General features: G+C 43.8%; 1 protein-coding gene across 1 annotated transcript in view; it reads right to left on the reverse strand.

Annotated features, from left to right (window-relative positions):
• Positions 1-13,600, reverse strand: part of DIAPH2 (diaphanous related formin 2) — a 1,482,340-nt gene that overhangs the window by 695,561 nt on the left and 773,179 nt on the right. The window contains exon 20 of the mRNA XM_030210672.1: positions 9,968-10,062. Coding sequence (XP_030066532.1) covers positions 9,968-10,062 — 95 coding nt within the window. The remainder of the gene's footprint in view (positions 1-9,967; positions 10,063-13,600) is intronic.

Raw genomic sequence — 13,600 nt, forward strand, 5'->3', positions numbered from 1 at the left:
TTATTACTAACCTGTTAGGTTTTTATTTTAAATGCAGAATAATACTATTGAACAAGTAAAATTAATAGTGTCAAATTTGATTAAATGACTGAAAAAATCTAGAAATCCCTCATTATCTTCAAAATGCTGTAAGGAGGGGGGATGTCAGACACTTTGCTAAGGGATAGACATGTAAGAGATATAAAGAACATTTTTTTTTAATTAATATTCCCTGCAAGAAAAAAATGCTGTCTCTTCTAAATACTCATGGCCAGTGGAAAACCAGGCAAATGAAGCACCATCAAATGACAAAAGTTGCAAACAAGACCCCTCCTCACTAGCAAGAATGGCTGCTGGCAAGGAAACTAAAGCAAAACCTCCTCTACAATGGTCACAAAGGGCCTGCAATATTAAAGATAAAGATAAGAATCAAGAGGCAAGTAAACAAATTTAAAAAGTGATGAGTTCCCTTATAACAAAAGTTTCTTTAGATCAAAAAGAATCTTCCTGTTGGATGCCACTGTAACTGCTGCAGGCCAAACATAACATCATTGCTAAATGGAAAAGGCAAATAAGCAACAAACAGAAATTTTTGTGAATATCAGAGAGAATTTATGACATAGATATTTACAATTAAAGTTGAGGATTAAAAAAATTAGTCAGTCACTTCCCATAGCTCTAAGGCTACCAAAAACTAATGTTTTAAGATTGTACAAAAATGATTGTGTTGTATCATAGTGCCTTCAGTAATGCCTTTGGGGATATCTGCTGCCCCGCTGGAAATCTGAAAACTTCAAGATGTGATTACCTATACTGAATGGCATAAAGAAAATTATAATTCATACAGATATACGGTAAACCAATTCACAGCACCAAAAAGCACGTTTTTTGGTAAAAGCACTAAGAAATATGAAAGCAAGGTTTTGATGTGTTTTTATTCAGCAGGGATGAAAGTTACTGCAAATAGTATGACCTGTATATTAGAGGGCCCTGAAGAACTACAAGGTTATACGAGCCATTTTACTCAAGTATGGTAAGTGCCAAGCTTGTACAGTAACTACTGAAGACATTCTCAGCATCTTGTTATAGTTACCACTCAGAAAACATTTTCCACATGACAAAAGTACTCTACTTAAGAGCAGGGCCGGTCTTAGGCAGAGGCGACCGAGGCGGCTGCATAGGGCCCCACGCCTAAGGGGGCCCCGCGCGGCATGCCTCGCCTCTGCCTCGCCGACCACGCTCGCCTGCCCTCCACCCATGTCCCGCGACGCGAGTCTCTTCGTTCCCCTGCTGCTCCCCCTCCCTCCAGCCACCTGAGACCTCTCCCGTCTGACCCCCCCTCCCCGACCTGCCAAACGACCCTCTTCTGCCGCCCGCACCTCACCTGACCCGACCCAGCATTTAAAAAAACCCTCCAAGCGGCGGTGCCTCGCGTCTCAGAGAAGAAAACTCGCTTCGTCGTTGGCCGGCCTTCCCTCAAGTCCCGCCCTCTGATGTAACTTCCGCAAGGGCGGGACTTGAGGGAAGGCCGGCCAACAACGAAGCGAGTTTTCTTCTCTGAGACGCGAGGCACCGGCACCGCCGCTTGGAGGGTTTTTTAAATGCTGGGTCGGGTCAGGTGAGGTGCGGGCGGCAGAAGAGGGTCGTTTGGCGGGGGGGGGGGAGGGAGGGGTCTCAGGTGGCTGGAGGGAGGGGGAGCAGCAGAGGAACGAGGAGGCTCGCGTCGCGGGACATGGGTGGAAAGCAGGGGGGGGTTACTGGACATAGGTGGATGGCAGTTGGCAAGGGGGGCAGGAGGGTCGCTGGACATGGGGTGGATGGAGGGGAGGGGGCTTCTGGACATAGGTGGATGGCAGGGGAGGGCATAGGGGACAGGGGGTTGCTGGACATGGATGGCAGGGGGGACAGGAGGGTCGCTGGACATGGGTGGATGGCAGGGGGGACAGGAGGGTCGCTGGACATGGGTGGATGGCAGGGGAGGGGGTACTGGACATAGGTGGAGGGCAGGGGGCACAGGAGGGTCGCTGGACATGGGTGGATGGCAGGGGAGGGGGTTTCTGGACATAGGTGGATGGCAGGGGCGGGCAGGGAGGACAGGAGGGGCTTGGACATGGGTGGGTGGCAGGGGAGGGCATAGGGGACAGGGGGGTTGCTGGACATGGATGGCAGAGGGGACAGGAGGGTCGCTGGACATGGGTGGATGGCAGGGGAGGGCATAGGGGACAGGGGGGGTTGCTGGACATGGATGGCAGGGGGGACAGGAGGGTCGCTGGACATGGGTGGATGGCAGGGGAGGGAGTACTGGACATAGGTGGAGGGCAGGGGGCACAGGAGGGTCGCTGGACATGGGTGGATGGCAGGGGGGGTTTCTGGACATAGGTGGATGGCAGGGGAGGGCAGGGGCACAGGAGGGTCGCTGGACATGGGTGGATGGAGGGGAGGGGGTCTCTGGACATAGGTGGATGGCAGGGGAGGACAGAGGGGACAGGAGGGTTGCTGGACATAGATGGATGGCAGGGGGGACAGGAGGGTGCTGGACATAGGTGGATGGAGGAGAGAGAAGAAATGCTGGACATGGATGGAGGCGAGGGAAGAGTGAGGAAGGAGATGAGGTGAGGGAAAAGGAAGAGAGGAGAAAAAGTGCACATGGATATAGAAAATAGAAGCTGGATCCACTGGACAGTCAAGTCCGCGGAGGACCCAGCTTTTACTTACGGATGTAGGGCAAGAAATGAAGAAGAAAGGCGGAAAGTAAAGAAATAAATGGAAAGGAAGCCCTGGAAATGGAGTTAAGAGGACAGATAGCAGCACAATCGGATACTGAGCCAGCATGATCAGAAAAACAAAGTCACCAGACAACAAAGGTAGAAAAAACTATTTTATTCAGGATTTATTAATTGGAATATGTTAGTTTTTGGAAATGTGCATCTGTGATATTTTTCATGTAAGTTTTAATTTTTGTAGTATTGCTACATACTGAGTCTGACTTCTTGAGGTAACTTTCCAGTTCGGTATTTTGCATTCATGTGTTTTTCAGGTGTGATCAAGGAAGGTGCAGTATTCTGCTAGCGTATAGTTTGCAGCCCTTTTTGTTTGGTTTTTTTCACTAGGTTGTGATCTGGTGTTTTAGAGCCCGGTGTAATTACAGTTGCCTTTCCACGCCACGCATAAGGTTGTAGCTCATGCTGTCCTTGGAATTAGTGCTGTTTATGGTTTGTTAAGGTTATGAGTGTGTTTTTGCACACGTTTGTGTATAGTGTTTTGCAGTGGAGAGATTGTGTGTTGGCCTTACTAAGGTGGCACCAAACATCGGAAAGGGTATAGAGCCTAAATCATGACACACTATCTCTAAAAGGGTGTTTTGTGGCTCTACATGAGAATTGTGATATTATGATCCCTTGCTAGCTTCATATTGTTGATAATCTGCATTTTCCGTATGGCTGGTATATTGGTGTATAAGGTATTAATTGTGACTTTTTTTTTCTACTTATTTTTTTTCTGTGTGTTGTCAGACAATTATGGATGACAGAGTCGGAGTCTTCTTGAGTCAGAGACTTGTGGTATATATTTTAAAACTATTTTAATACCTTGGTGGTCTATATGTTTTTATATTGTACATTATATTTTACATATCACTTTATTTTATTGTACATCTTTTCATTTCATTTTTATTTTATTGCATATATGGGTTACAGAGTAATAGGGGAATTTGAAAGTACTGAATCTTTTCTTAATATTTTTCCTTTATTCTCCTTTGTTATGAGAATTGGAACTACTAATTGTAGTGGACTTGAACTGAATAATTTCTGGGGATGGGAGGTTTCATGATAGCATTGTGCTTATTATTTCAATCAGTTTTTTGTGCAAGTTTAGCTTCATTTGTCTTTATTTGAAATTTCATAAATAAAAAATGTTCTAAAAATGGAATAATTTTATCAATGGGGTGGAGCTAGGGTGGGGCGGGGCTACGGTGGGGCGGGGCAATGGTGGGGGTGGGGCTAGGATGGGGCCCCACCAAATTGGTCTGCATAGGGCCCCGCACTTGCTAAGACCGGCCCTGCTTAAGAGATTGTAAGTGCATCCATGCTATCTTCAACATTGACAGTGTGCAGTAAGTTACTATCTGCTAACTGCAATGCACAATTCATCCATCCTATAACCTGCCTATGTCCTAGCCTATAACAGGATATGCAGCTAGTGTGTGAATTGGCATACATTGTCATGCCAGCATGGTAACTGTATTGTGGCCGTGTGGTAACAGTAACCACGAGTTAACTCAGGTGGTAGCTGCTTACCTTAAGTTAGTAAAAGACACCCTTAGTAGATGATGGTGGCTAAAGATTAAAATGGCACAGATCACATAACAAAAAAATAATCTACTAACTGAAAAATAACTTGTTAAACCTTTTGAAAAAATATTTGATGAAAATGATATGAATATATATTTTTTAATATTTTTGAAAAAGGAAGGAAAAAGCCTCAAGGAGCTCAAAATCTTAACAGACTTACAAGACTCTAAGCACAGGATGCTGCAGGACTCTAGAATCAGAGATGCCTCATCTTCTAGGACCCTGAAGCAGCTAAGCGAAACACTGGCCACCGTTGGCCCAGAGGCATATGAACAGCTCGATGAATGTTGGCTTGGTCTTGCACTTTCTAAGAGCTTTCTCGAGATAAGTGTTTTTTTGTATTATGCTGTTTCGTACTTTCAATATTTAGAGACTGCGTTATATAAGTGCAGAAGCAGATAATTAAAAAGTATAAAGTTTTTTGGCTCCGAAGGTTTTTTGCCGATGATGAAGAAGAGATCAATTAGTTCCACCTAGCTCTTTAATTATGTTAATATTTTGAGCTCTTTTTGGCTTTTTCATTCCTTTTTCAAAATGTTTTTCAAATACTTTTCATAACATTTTCAAATACATTTTTTTCAAAAAGTTTAACAAGTTATTTTTCAGTTAGTGGATTATTTTTTGTTAAGTGGTCTGTACAATTTTGTTAATCTACACCCTAGTTTTGTTATCAAGATTAAAATAGCCCATCCTGTATAGAGTTGTTTGGTTTTTCAGATCAGTCAGCTTTGTATAACATTCCCTTTTTTTGATCTAGTAGGGAAATTAGCTAGTTTGTGTCTTGGTTTTTTCACAGCCCTAGTAATGGGCCATAAACTTTAACAAGTATCTGTTTGTTTGCTTCAAACAGACTCTGAATTAACACAGAGCCATTTTTAGTGAAGGACCAGAATGAGTGATAGGTAAAGAGGTTACAAAGGGTAAATTATGAATATTTGAACCAAAGAAACAGAATTATGTGAAGGCGACCTTAGAGGTCAGAGTTGAAGAATACCAGATAAGTAAGAGAGAAAATATAAGGCATTGGTGAATCGTAGCATTAGATCACAGTTTTAGACGAAATAGGAGAAAGTACAGGTACTTTATGGAAAATACAGGGCGTAGAAAGAAAAGGCTAAATTGAAGATTTCTTGCATACAGGTTTTCTGAATGCAACTCAGGGGTTAAATATTTTCCAGTGACCAAACTACTGTACCTTACAGATATAAGAGGAAGTCTGTGTTGCCTTTAGCAGGGAGCCTTACTGGGAAAAATAAACGCATATCACTGAAAATCAAAGACCTGAGTAATAAGGCGATATATAAATACTGCAAATAAATAAATAAATAAATAAAAGTTAACAGAATTTTAAACAAACTTACCAGTTGTCCATTATCAAAAGGTTTACGGACACAACCATGATAAAGTTCATAGGCAGCTGGCAGCTGCAGATGTCAATCAATGTAAACAGTTTAGTAACTTGAGGCAACTATTTATTTACGGTTGCAAGTGTAACCCATGTCTCACCCTTGTGCTAGCTCTGGTCTGGGCCACAAAACAGATCTCAGTTCAGTTTCACATTCAGGGCCAATCTCCCCTCACTCATTAATTCCAATACATATGCAGTCAAGCTTGGGAGTGAGTCAATGGTCCAGAATAGAGATCCGAGGGGTTGGGAGGTCAGATTCTCTCACCAATTCTGGGTTCCACTCAGCTCTTCAGTCCAGGAATCAAACCTCTGGAACAAGCAACTTTAACTTTAACCTCCTCTCTAGTACAATCACTTGGCAAACTCCAAAGTAAACTTAACTTCCAACTAGAGAATGACACAGTGGCAAAATTTGTCCCCGTAGGCCCTGTCTGCATCCCTGCCCCAATTCGCACAGGTTCTGTCCCTGTGGGCTCTGTACTCATCTGCAGAAGCCTCAAACACTTATGATTTTATATTAAATCTTTTTATTAAAGTATAAAAAGGAACAATATGCTGTGCAACTGTTGTGCATAAATTACAAATAGAAAACAATAATAAGAACTAGCAGCTAAAATAACCATCCCACCACCACCACCCTCTACCCTTCCAACCCCAACAATAGCTGACTTCTACTACCCCAAGGAATCTTAATCCACCCAGTTAAATTGTCTAGGGGTACAAAATACAACCTGTTCTGTATGCCCTAGAGGGGAGATTTTTTAATCTGTGGACAAAAAAGATATCATCAACAATCTCAGGATTCAGTCTAGCTTTCCTATCTTCCACAGTCCTGTACATCCTGCTACCAGCACATCTTCTGAGTAGACATCTTCTACTCAGAAGATGTGCTGGTAGCAGGATGTACAGGATCCCCCATGCAAAGTCTGCTAGCTGTGGCCTGCATGTTAGCTTGTTTTTCCAAAAAATAAAAATATTGTTGTCTGTATCAATCAAACATAAATAACAGTCCAGGTCATTAACAGGCTTCAAAATAGACAGTGACAAGGGGACAATGGGCTCTGTCCCCATCCCTGACCCGTCCCCGTGGCATCTGTCCCCGCCCCTGTGGGCTCTATCCCCGTCTCCATCCTCGCAGTTACTGCGGGTCCCTGTCCCAGAGTCATTCTCTACTTCCAACTTCTGTTATTCCAAGGGGGAATTCCTTTGCCAATATCCTCTTCAGGTGAATTTACAGGGAATTTTCATATGCATATATACAGTTTTACTTCTCCATCCCCATCTTGTAGAGAGATATTATCCCCAAAGGCTATGCTCCTCTTATTAACACTGATTCACTTTAGCGGGCTCAGATCCGCCTCGATCTGACCCTTCTCCTGCAGTGCCCCCCACCTTTGGTGCACCCTGGTTCTAGAACAAGCTCTCCCTGGAACCAGTCCCCTGCTTCCGGGCTGGGCCTTTTTCTACCCACCTGTAGCACACTGTCTCCCGGTTGCCACTTACTGGAGCCGCAACATTAATCTCACAGCCAGTGGATCTCTTCAATTCTCAGGACTTTCCTCTCTCTCCTCCTGGTCAATGGCAGGGGATGTACAGGCAACTCCAGACTGGCAGGCAACTAAAGACCCCCCTAAATAGCATAACTATCAGGGGCGTAGCCACGGGTGGGCCTGGACGGGCATTTTCCCTCCAGGCCCGCCCATCCTTCGCACGCTGTCGCTGCCCTTTTGTCCCACGGAGGCAGCTTTCAGCGTTTCCTTCCTGCCCTGTCTTTTCCCCAATCTCCGCTGCATCGTCCCTGCAAGTGGAATCCTTCTCCTTTTCGACCATTGCGCTGAGCTGCCGTTCACACAGGCAGCTTCGCTCCTCCCTGCCGCGTCCATTCTGGCCCTCTCTGATGCACTTCCTGTTAGGGCCGGATGAACGCGGTGGGGGAGAGCGAAGCTGCCTGTGTGAATGGCAGCTCAGCGTGACGGCCGAAAAGGAGAAGGATTCCACTTGCAGGGACGATGCAGCAGAGCTTGGGGAAAAGACAGGGCAGGAAGGAAACGCTGAACGCTACCTCCGCGGGACAAAAGGGCAGCGACAGCGCGCAAAGGTTGTGGATGTGCGGGCCTGGAGGGAAAATGGCTGAGCTGCTGGGACATGGGAGGGAGAGAGGAGGAAGGGACTTGAGGGAAGGGAGAGAGCTACTGGGACATGGGAGGGAGAGGAAGAAGGGACTGGAGGAAAGGGAGAGAGCGTCTGGGACATGGGAGGGAGAGGAAGAAGGGACTGACGGGAAGGGAGAGCTGCTGGGACATGGGAGGGACTGGCGGGAAGGGAGAGAGCTACTGGACATGGGAGGGAGAGGAGGAAGGGGCTGGACAGCTGCTGGACAAGGGAGGAAGAGGAAGAAGGGACTAGAGGGAAGGGAGAGAGCTGCTGGACATGGGATGGAGAGGAGGAGGGGATTGGATGGGAGAGAGCTGCTGGACATGGGAGGGAGAGGAGGAAGGGGCTGGAGAGCTGCTGGACAAGGAAGGAAGAGGAAGAAGGGACTAGAGGGAAGAGAGCTGCTGGACATGGGAGGATAGGGAGAGAAAGAGGGGAGATAGATGAAAGGATGCAGAGAGAAAGGGGAGAAACTAGAAGGATGTGGAGAGAGGGAGGAGACTGAACAGAAAAGGGTAGAGAGATAGACACTGGATAGAAGGAGAGGGGAGACAGAGACACTAGATGGAAGGATCAGGAGAGAGGGTAGATGAGTGGAAGGATAAGGAGAGAAAGAGGGAAGACACTGGATGGAAGGGTAGGGAGAAAAAGGAGACGCTGGATGCAAAAGAAAGAGGGGAGACACTGGAAGGATGGGGAGAGAAAGAGGGGAGCTGCTGGATGGAAAGAGGGAGAGGACAGAGTAGGGAAAGACTGGAGAATAAGAGGAAGGGGCATGTGGTGAACAAGGGTGTGGAAAAGATGAAAAGCCATAGGTGATGAATGGACAGGAAACCCTGGCAAGAGAAAGACGAAGGAAAGCAGAATCTAGAGACTGGGAGCAACACAATGAGAAAAAGTAAATGGCTATACAACAAAGGTAAAGAAAATAATTTTATTTTTAATTTAGGATAAAGTAATATGGTACCTGTGTTAATAAAGTTTCAGAGACCAATACTTCCTTCCTTAGGTCAGGAGAGGATACCGTAACAGCATTATACTGACCTCAGGCAGGAGGTTTTGGCCTCTGAAAGCTCACTGAAAAGTGTGACTAAATTTTGCTGGGGGAGGGGGGTAGAGAGAAAATTTTGTGCCCACCCACTTTGGGTTCAGGCCCACCCAAAATTGGCAGTCACTGATAACTATAGCTTTATCTCCTTCCAAACTCTTCCCCCCCCCCCCCCCCCCCCCCGGTCACTCTTCAGTACTAGGGCACTATCTATTTCAAAACTACTCCACATGGGCTGGACTTCCTCCCACCCAGGGACATCCCACTACTCCAGCTCTCTGGCAGGGGCCTCCCTCTTCCCAGGGCTGTGGAAAAATCTATCACTCTAGTAATACGCATTCCATGGGGTATTGCGCAAGGTTATGTAATATTATTACAGTACAACCTTACTCTTCACAGTAATAGTGAAACTCTGGAGTGAAGAATAGCTCAACTATAAAAGCAACTATGTTTAATAGACTACAATGGAAGAGAATACCCATTGCAATAAGCAATATTTCAGCTATGCTGAGCAAGCACTAAATTTAATTAAAAAAAAAGTGGAGCAAGCATAGATGGACATTTCGACCCCTTTTATATCATTCTTTCCAACTTCCACCGAGTTAGAAAAAATAAAGCGCCCATAAACCTACCAATATTACTTTGACCTACATATCTACTTTATTTTCTATCCTTACTTACAAATGCATACGGAATAAGTTTAATCCTTGAAGTAGAAAGACAAACAGAAATGATCCTCTGAAATACACAGTCAACAGCACAGATATGATACATGTTTCAAACATAATTTTAAAGCAGCACAAGATCCTTCTGAGATGAAGTGAGTAAGAGTTCTCTGTAACAGTGTTTTGTTTCATTTTTAACTTTGACCTAGATTCAACAAAGTTTTCTCCACTTCCATGCTTTTTTGTGTGTGTGGGGGGGGGGGGGGGGGGGGTAGGGGAGGAGTTCTGATGAAGTAAGCTGTTCACCTAGAAATTCCAAAAATTGACATCATATCAACAAAATAAAATCTTCTGGGCACGGTACCTGAATTAAGGACTCGCTCAGTTTCTTTTCATCCACTTCTAAAATAATACTTTTTATTTCCTCATAGGGCATTCGATAAGATCCTAGGAAGATGGCTAGAATAAAAAGGCATTAATAAGAACTAATACAGGCAAAAATTCATGATCAGTAAAATTAACATTTTAATTTAACCAAAGGCAGATTTCACCATAAATATTTTGTACTGGTTATTATGTAGAGAAGGAAGAGGAAGTATGCTTCTTAAGTATTGTCCAAAATACTTGTACCTGCAGAGGGTTAGGGTAATGTTCAGATCTACATTTTACTCAGAAAACCGCTTTATTACATGAGTAAAATTGTTGGAAATTTGTCCTTTTGTAGCTCAAAATTAATGGGACTGATTTTTTTTTCATGGAGAGACAAAATACTAAAAGTTTGTCAGTGCTATATATATTGGGACCAGTCCACACATCTTATTTCAGTTTGTAGGCTTCCATACAGCATAGGAGGAAAGAAAAGTATCAGTGATTTTTGGTAGCATATTTGCCCATTTTCAAAAGGATGGTCCAAAATCAGTAAGAACATCTATCCTATTCTCATTGATTGCACATTGAATTGGCTTTTTCCAAAAGACAAAAAAAGATAGGAAGATAACTTCTATATCATACACATGCATTACACCACAGCAGAAGAGGTGGCCAAAAATTAAAACAAAAAAGGTCAAACTTGGGATATTACCAAAGGTTTGTTTTGTAAAGATGACCCAACTTAGCCAGGTTTCAGCATAATTGCCTGCATCAGGGGTCTCAGTAAACATTAGTAAGGAGGATGGAAACCAGGGCAGCATCAAAAATGGAGGCAAGGAACAATCTTGGTAAACATCAAGGGCTTTATAAAAACAGAGGTATGAAACATACTTTCAACTAGTTTTAATCTTTCCGGCAGCGGTATACCTCTTTTGGCCATCTCTGCTCCTCTGGGGTTCCAAAAAACAGCCACTCTCAATGAGATTTTTTATGTCTTCTTAACACAGTCACAATTCTTGGAAAAAAATCAATTATACAAATGCTGTATGTAACTTGTTAATAGTAGGATTGCTAGTTACTAAATACTGCATATCTGAGTGACAATGAATGTGCGTATTGTACCCTCAAAAAATCCATGCTTCATTATTATTAAGTAGGTGGTTATGGGTGATTGCTTGCTTCTGCCTTTAAAACAGCCTGACACATAAGAACAGCAGCAATATGGCCTACAGAATAAAAGCACTATCCCCTTCATTCCATAACAGGTCATTTAAATTTACATGTTGATTGCATGCATACATTTATAGAATAACAATAAAATGCTGCTACAATGAAATTACCCAAAGAAGCTGGTTCAATGCAGTTTACAATTAAAGAAGCTAGTACAACCTCTAGGCAGTTTTTTCACTAAACTGTGCTTACAGCAGCAAAAAATAGCTTATTGCAGGGTGTCCCATGATAATTTTGCCATGTGCCCACACTACCCATGTGCAAAAAAATAACATTTATTTCTTTGTGCTGGTGGTGGGTCGGGGGCAGAGAGTGAGCGTGTTCAGTACTAATCGATTAGCACATGCTTAGCACGTGAGTTCTTACCACCTACCTAATGGGTGGAAGTAGGGGCCCACACACTGATGGCTACTCGCTAATGGGAAAATTAGTGCATGGCCATTAATTCTAAAAATAGAAAAATCAGCCATTGTACCACTGCGATAAAAAATGGCCTTAGCACATTTATGGATGTGCTAAGGTCACTTTTTACCACAGTTTGGTAAAGGGTCCCTAGGAATGGTAATATGGTGAGTAAAATACAAGGTACTTAATACCTGATAAATAAAATTTAGAAAAAAAACAGTTTTCAAGTTATTCCTAAATTTCAAATAATTAGTCTAAATTCTGAGATCAACAGGCAGTGTACTCCATATTAGCGTAGAGTGGTACCATCCACATAGTTAAGTGCATACTTACCTATGGAAGTATTGCACCTAACTTTGTGACCATGGGCAAGTCACTTAACCCTCCATTGCCCCAGGTACAAAACGTTTACTGTGAGCCCACTAGTGACAGAGAAAGTACCTGCACATGATATATGTAAAACTCTCTTGTTGTACCATTTGAGAGGTTTTATATAAAATCCATGACCCTTTACCCTTATCTTGTAATTAAGCACTCAAATTAGCTGAATATTGGCAGGACTCCATATAACTATTTTTGTCCTTAAAAGCCTTCCCAGCCTCCAAAACTGCCCCCTCCCTCCTAGTCCTTTCCCCAAGCCTGTGAGCATCAGAGCTCCTCACTACCTCTCAAATGAGTCTCCCACCCCCAACCCTCCCGAGCTCTAAGTAGGCCCACCTGGGCCTATCTGTCTCCCTGGTGGTCCTACTGGGGTTGCTAGGGCAGAAGCAAACCTCCCTGCACTTGGAAAATGGATGCCCGCATGAGCTCTCACTGTACTACACGAGGTACAGTGAACTGACGCACCATTTTCCAAGTTCAGCCGCAAAAGGCAGGAACGAGGGGGTTTGCTTCTGCTCCAATGATACCACTAGGACCACCAGAGAGACAGGTAGGTCTGGAGAGGGTTGGGGTGGGGGGCTCTGATGCTACTAGGCTGGGAGGAGGGGGACAATTTTGGATACTGGGAGGGCTTTTAAGGAGAAAAATAGTTATGTGGGTTCAGGCCAATATTCAGTACTGGGGCCTTCATAGCTAAGCAGGTGAATTTAAGACAACTCAAAAGTTATCCTAAATTCATGTACTTAGCTATGCGGGAATACTATCGGCATCCGCATAACCTTTGGCTCCTTCCCAATGCCGTCTCTGACCCACCTACTTTTATGCTGGGCATTCTGTGGGTATATTCAATATTACTGTCTAATTAAGTGCCATTGAATATCACCACTTAGGCATTGTTATGCAATTTTAAGCGGGCAGGAGAGGTTCCTGCCTGCTTAAATCACTTTGAATATTGGACAGTATGCCTTTTGTTCCTTATTGTGGTTGTTGTTATCTCAATAAAGTTAAAAAGACAAAGAAGCAGAGACTGAGAAAGGCCAAGTAGTATGTGTGCAGAGTACATCCATATCAAACAAAATGATACCCTTGATGGGGTACACAGAAGAGTCGGAATTTTTTGAGTATTTCCTGAAACTTGGGTGCATGTTACATAATAAAAATGATGTTATTTATGGGGTTCTTTTACAAAGCTGCGGTAAAAAGTGGCCTTAGTACACCCCTATATGGGCATTTCCTGCGTGCTAAGGCCATTTTTACCACAGCCGTAAAAACTCTAATTTTCTATTTTTTTCCACTCAATGGCTGTGCACTAATATTGCCATTAGCATGCGGCCATTTATAAAATTACCGCGTGAGCACTTACCACCACCTATTTTGTAGCTAGTATAGGCTCCTGTGATATCCATGTGCTAACTACTTAGTGACGTAACGTGAGGTTTAAGTATTTGATATATCACCTTTCTGTGGTACAACCAAAGCAGTTGCCCACTTTCTGCCCCTGACGCGACCCCCCCCCCCCCCCCCCATTTAAAAAAAATTATAGAGCAGTTACCACATGGACATTCCAAAACTAACACATGACGCTTTGGCACATCCTGTGTTAGGTGTACAT

This window comes from Microcaecilia unicolor, chromosome 7 (genome assembly GCF_901765095.1).
Source record: "Microcaecilia unicolor chromosome 7, aMicUni1.1, whole genome shotgun sequence".
NCBI classification, from domain to species: Eukaryota; Metazoa; Chordata; class Amphibia; order Gymnophiona; family Siphonopidae; genus Microcaecilia; species Microcaecilia unicolor.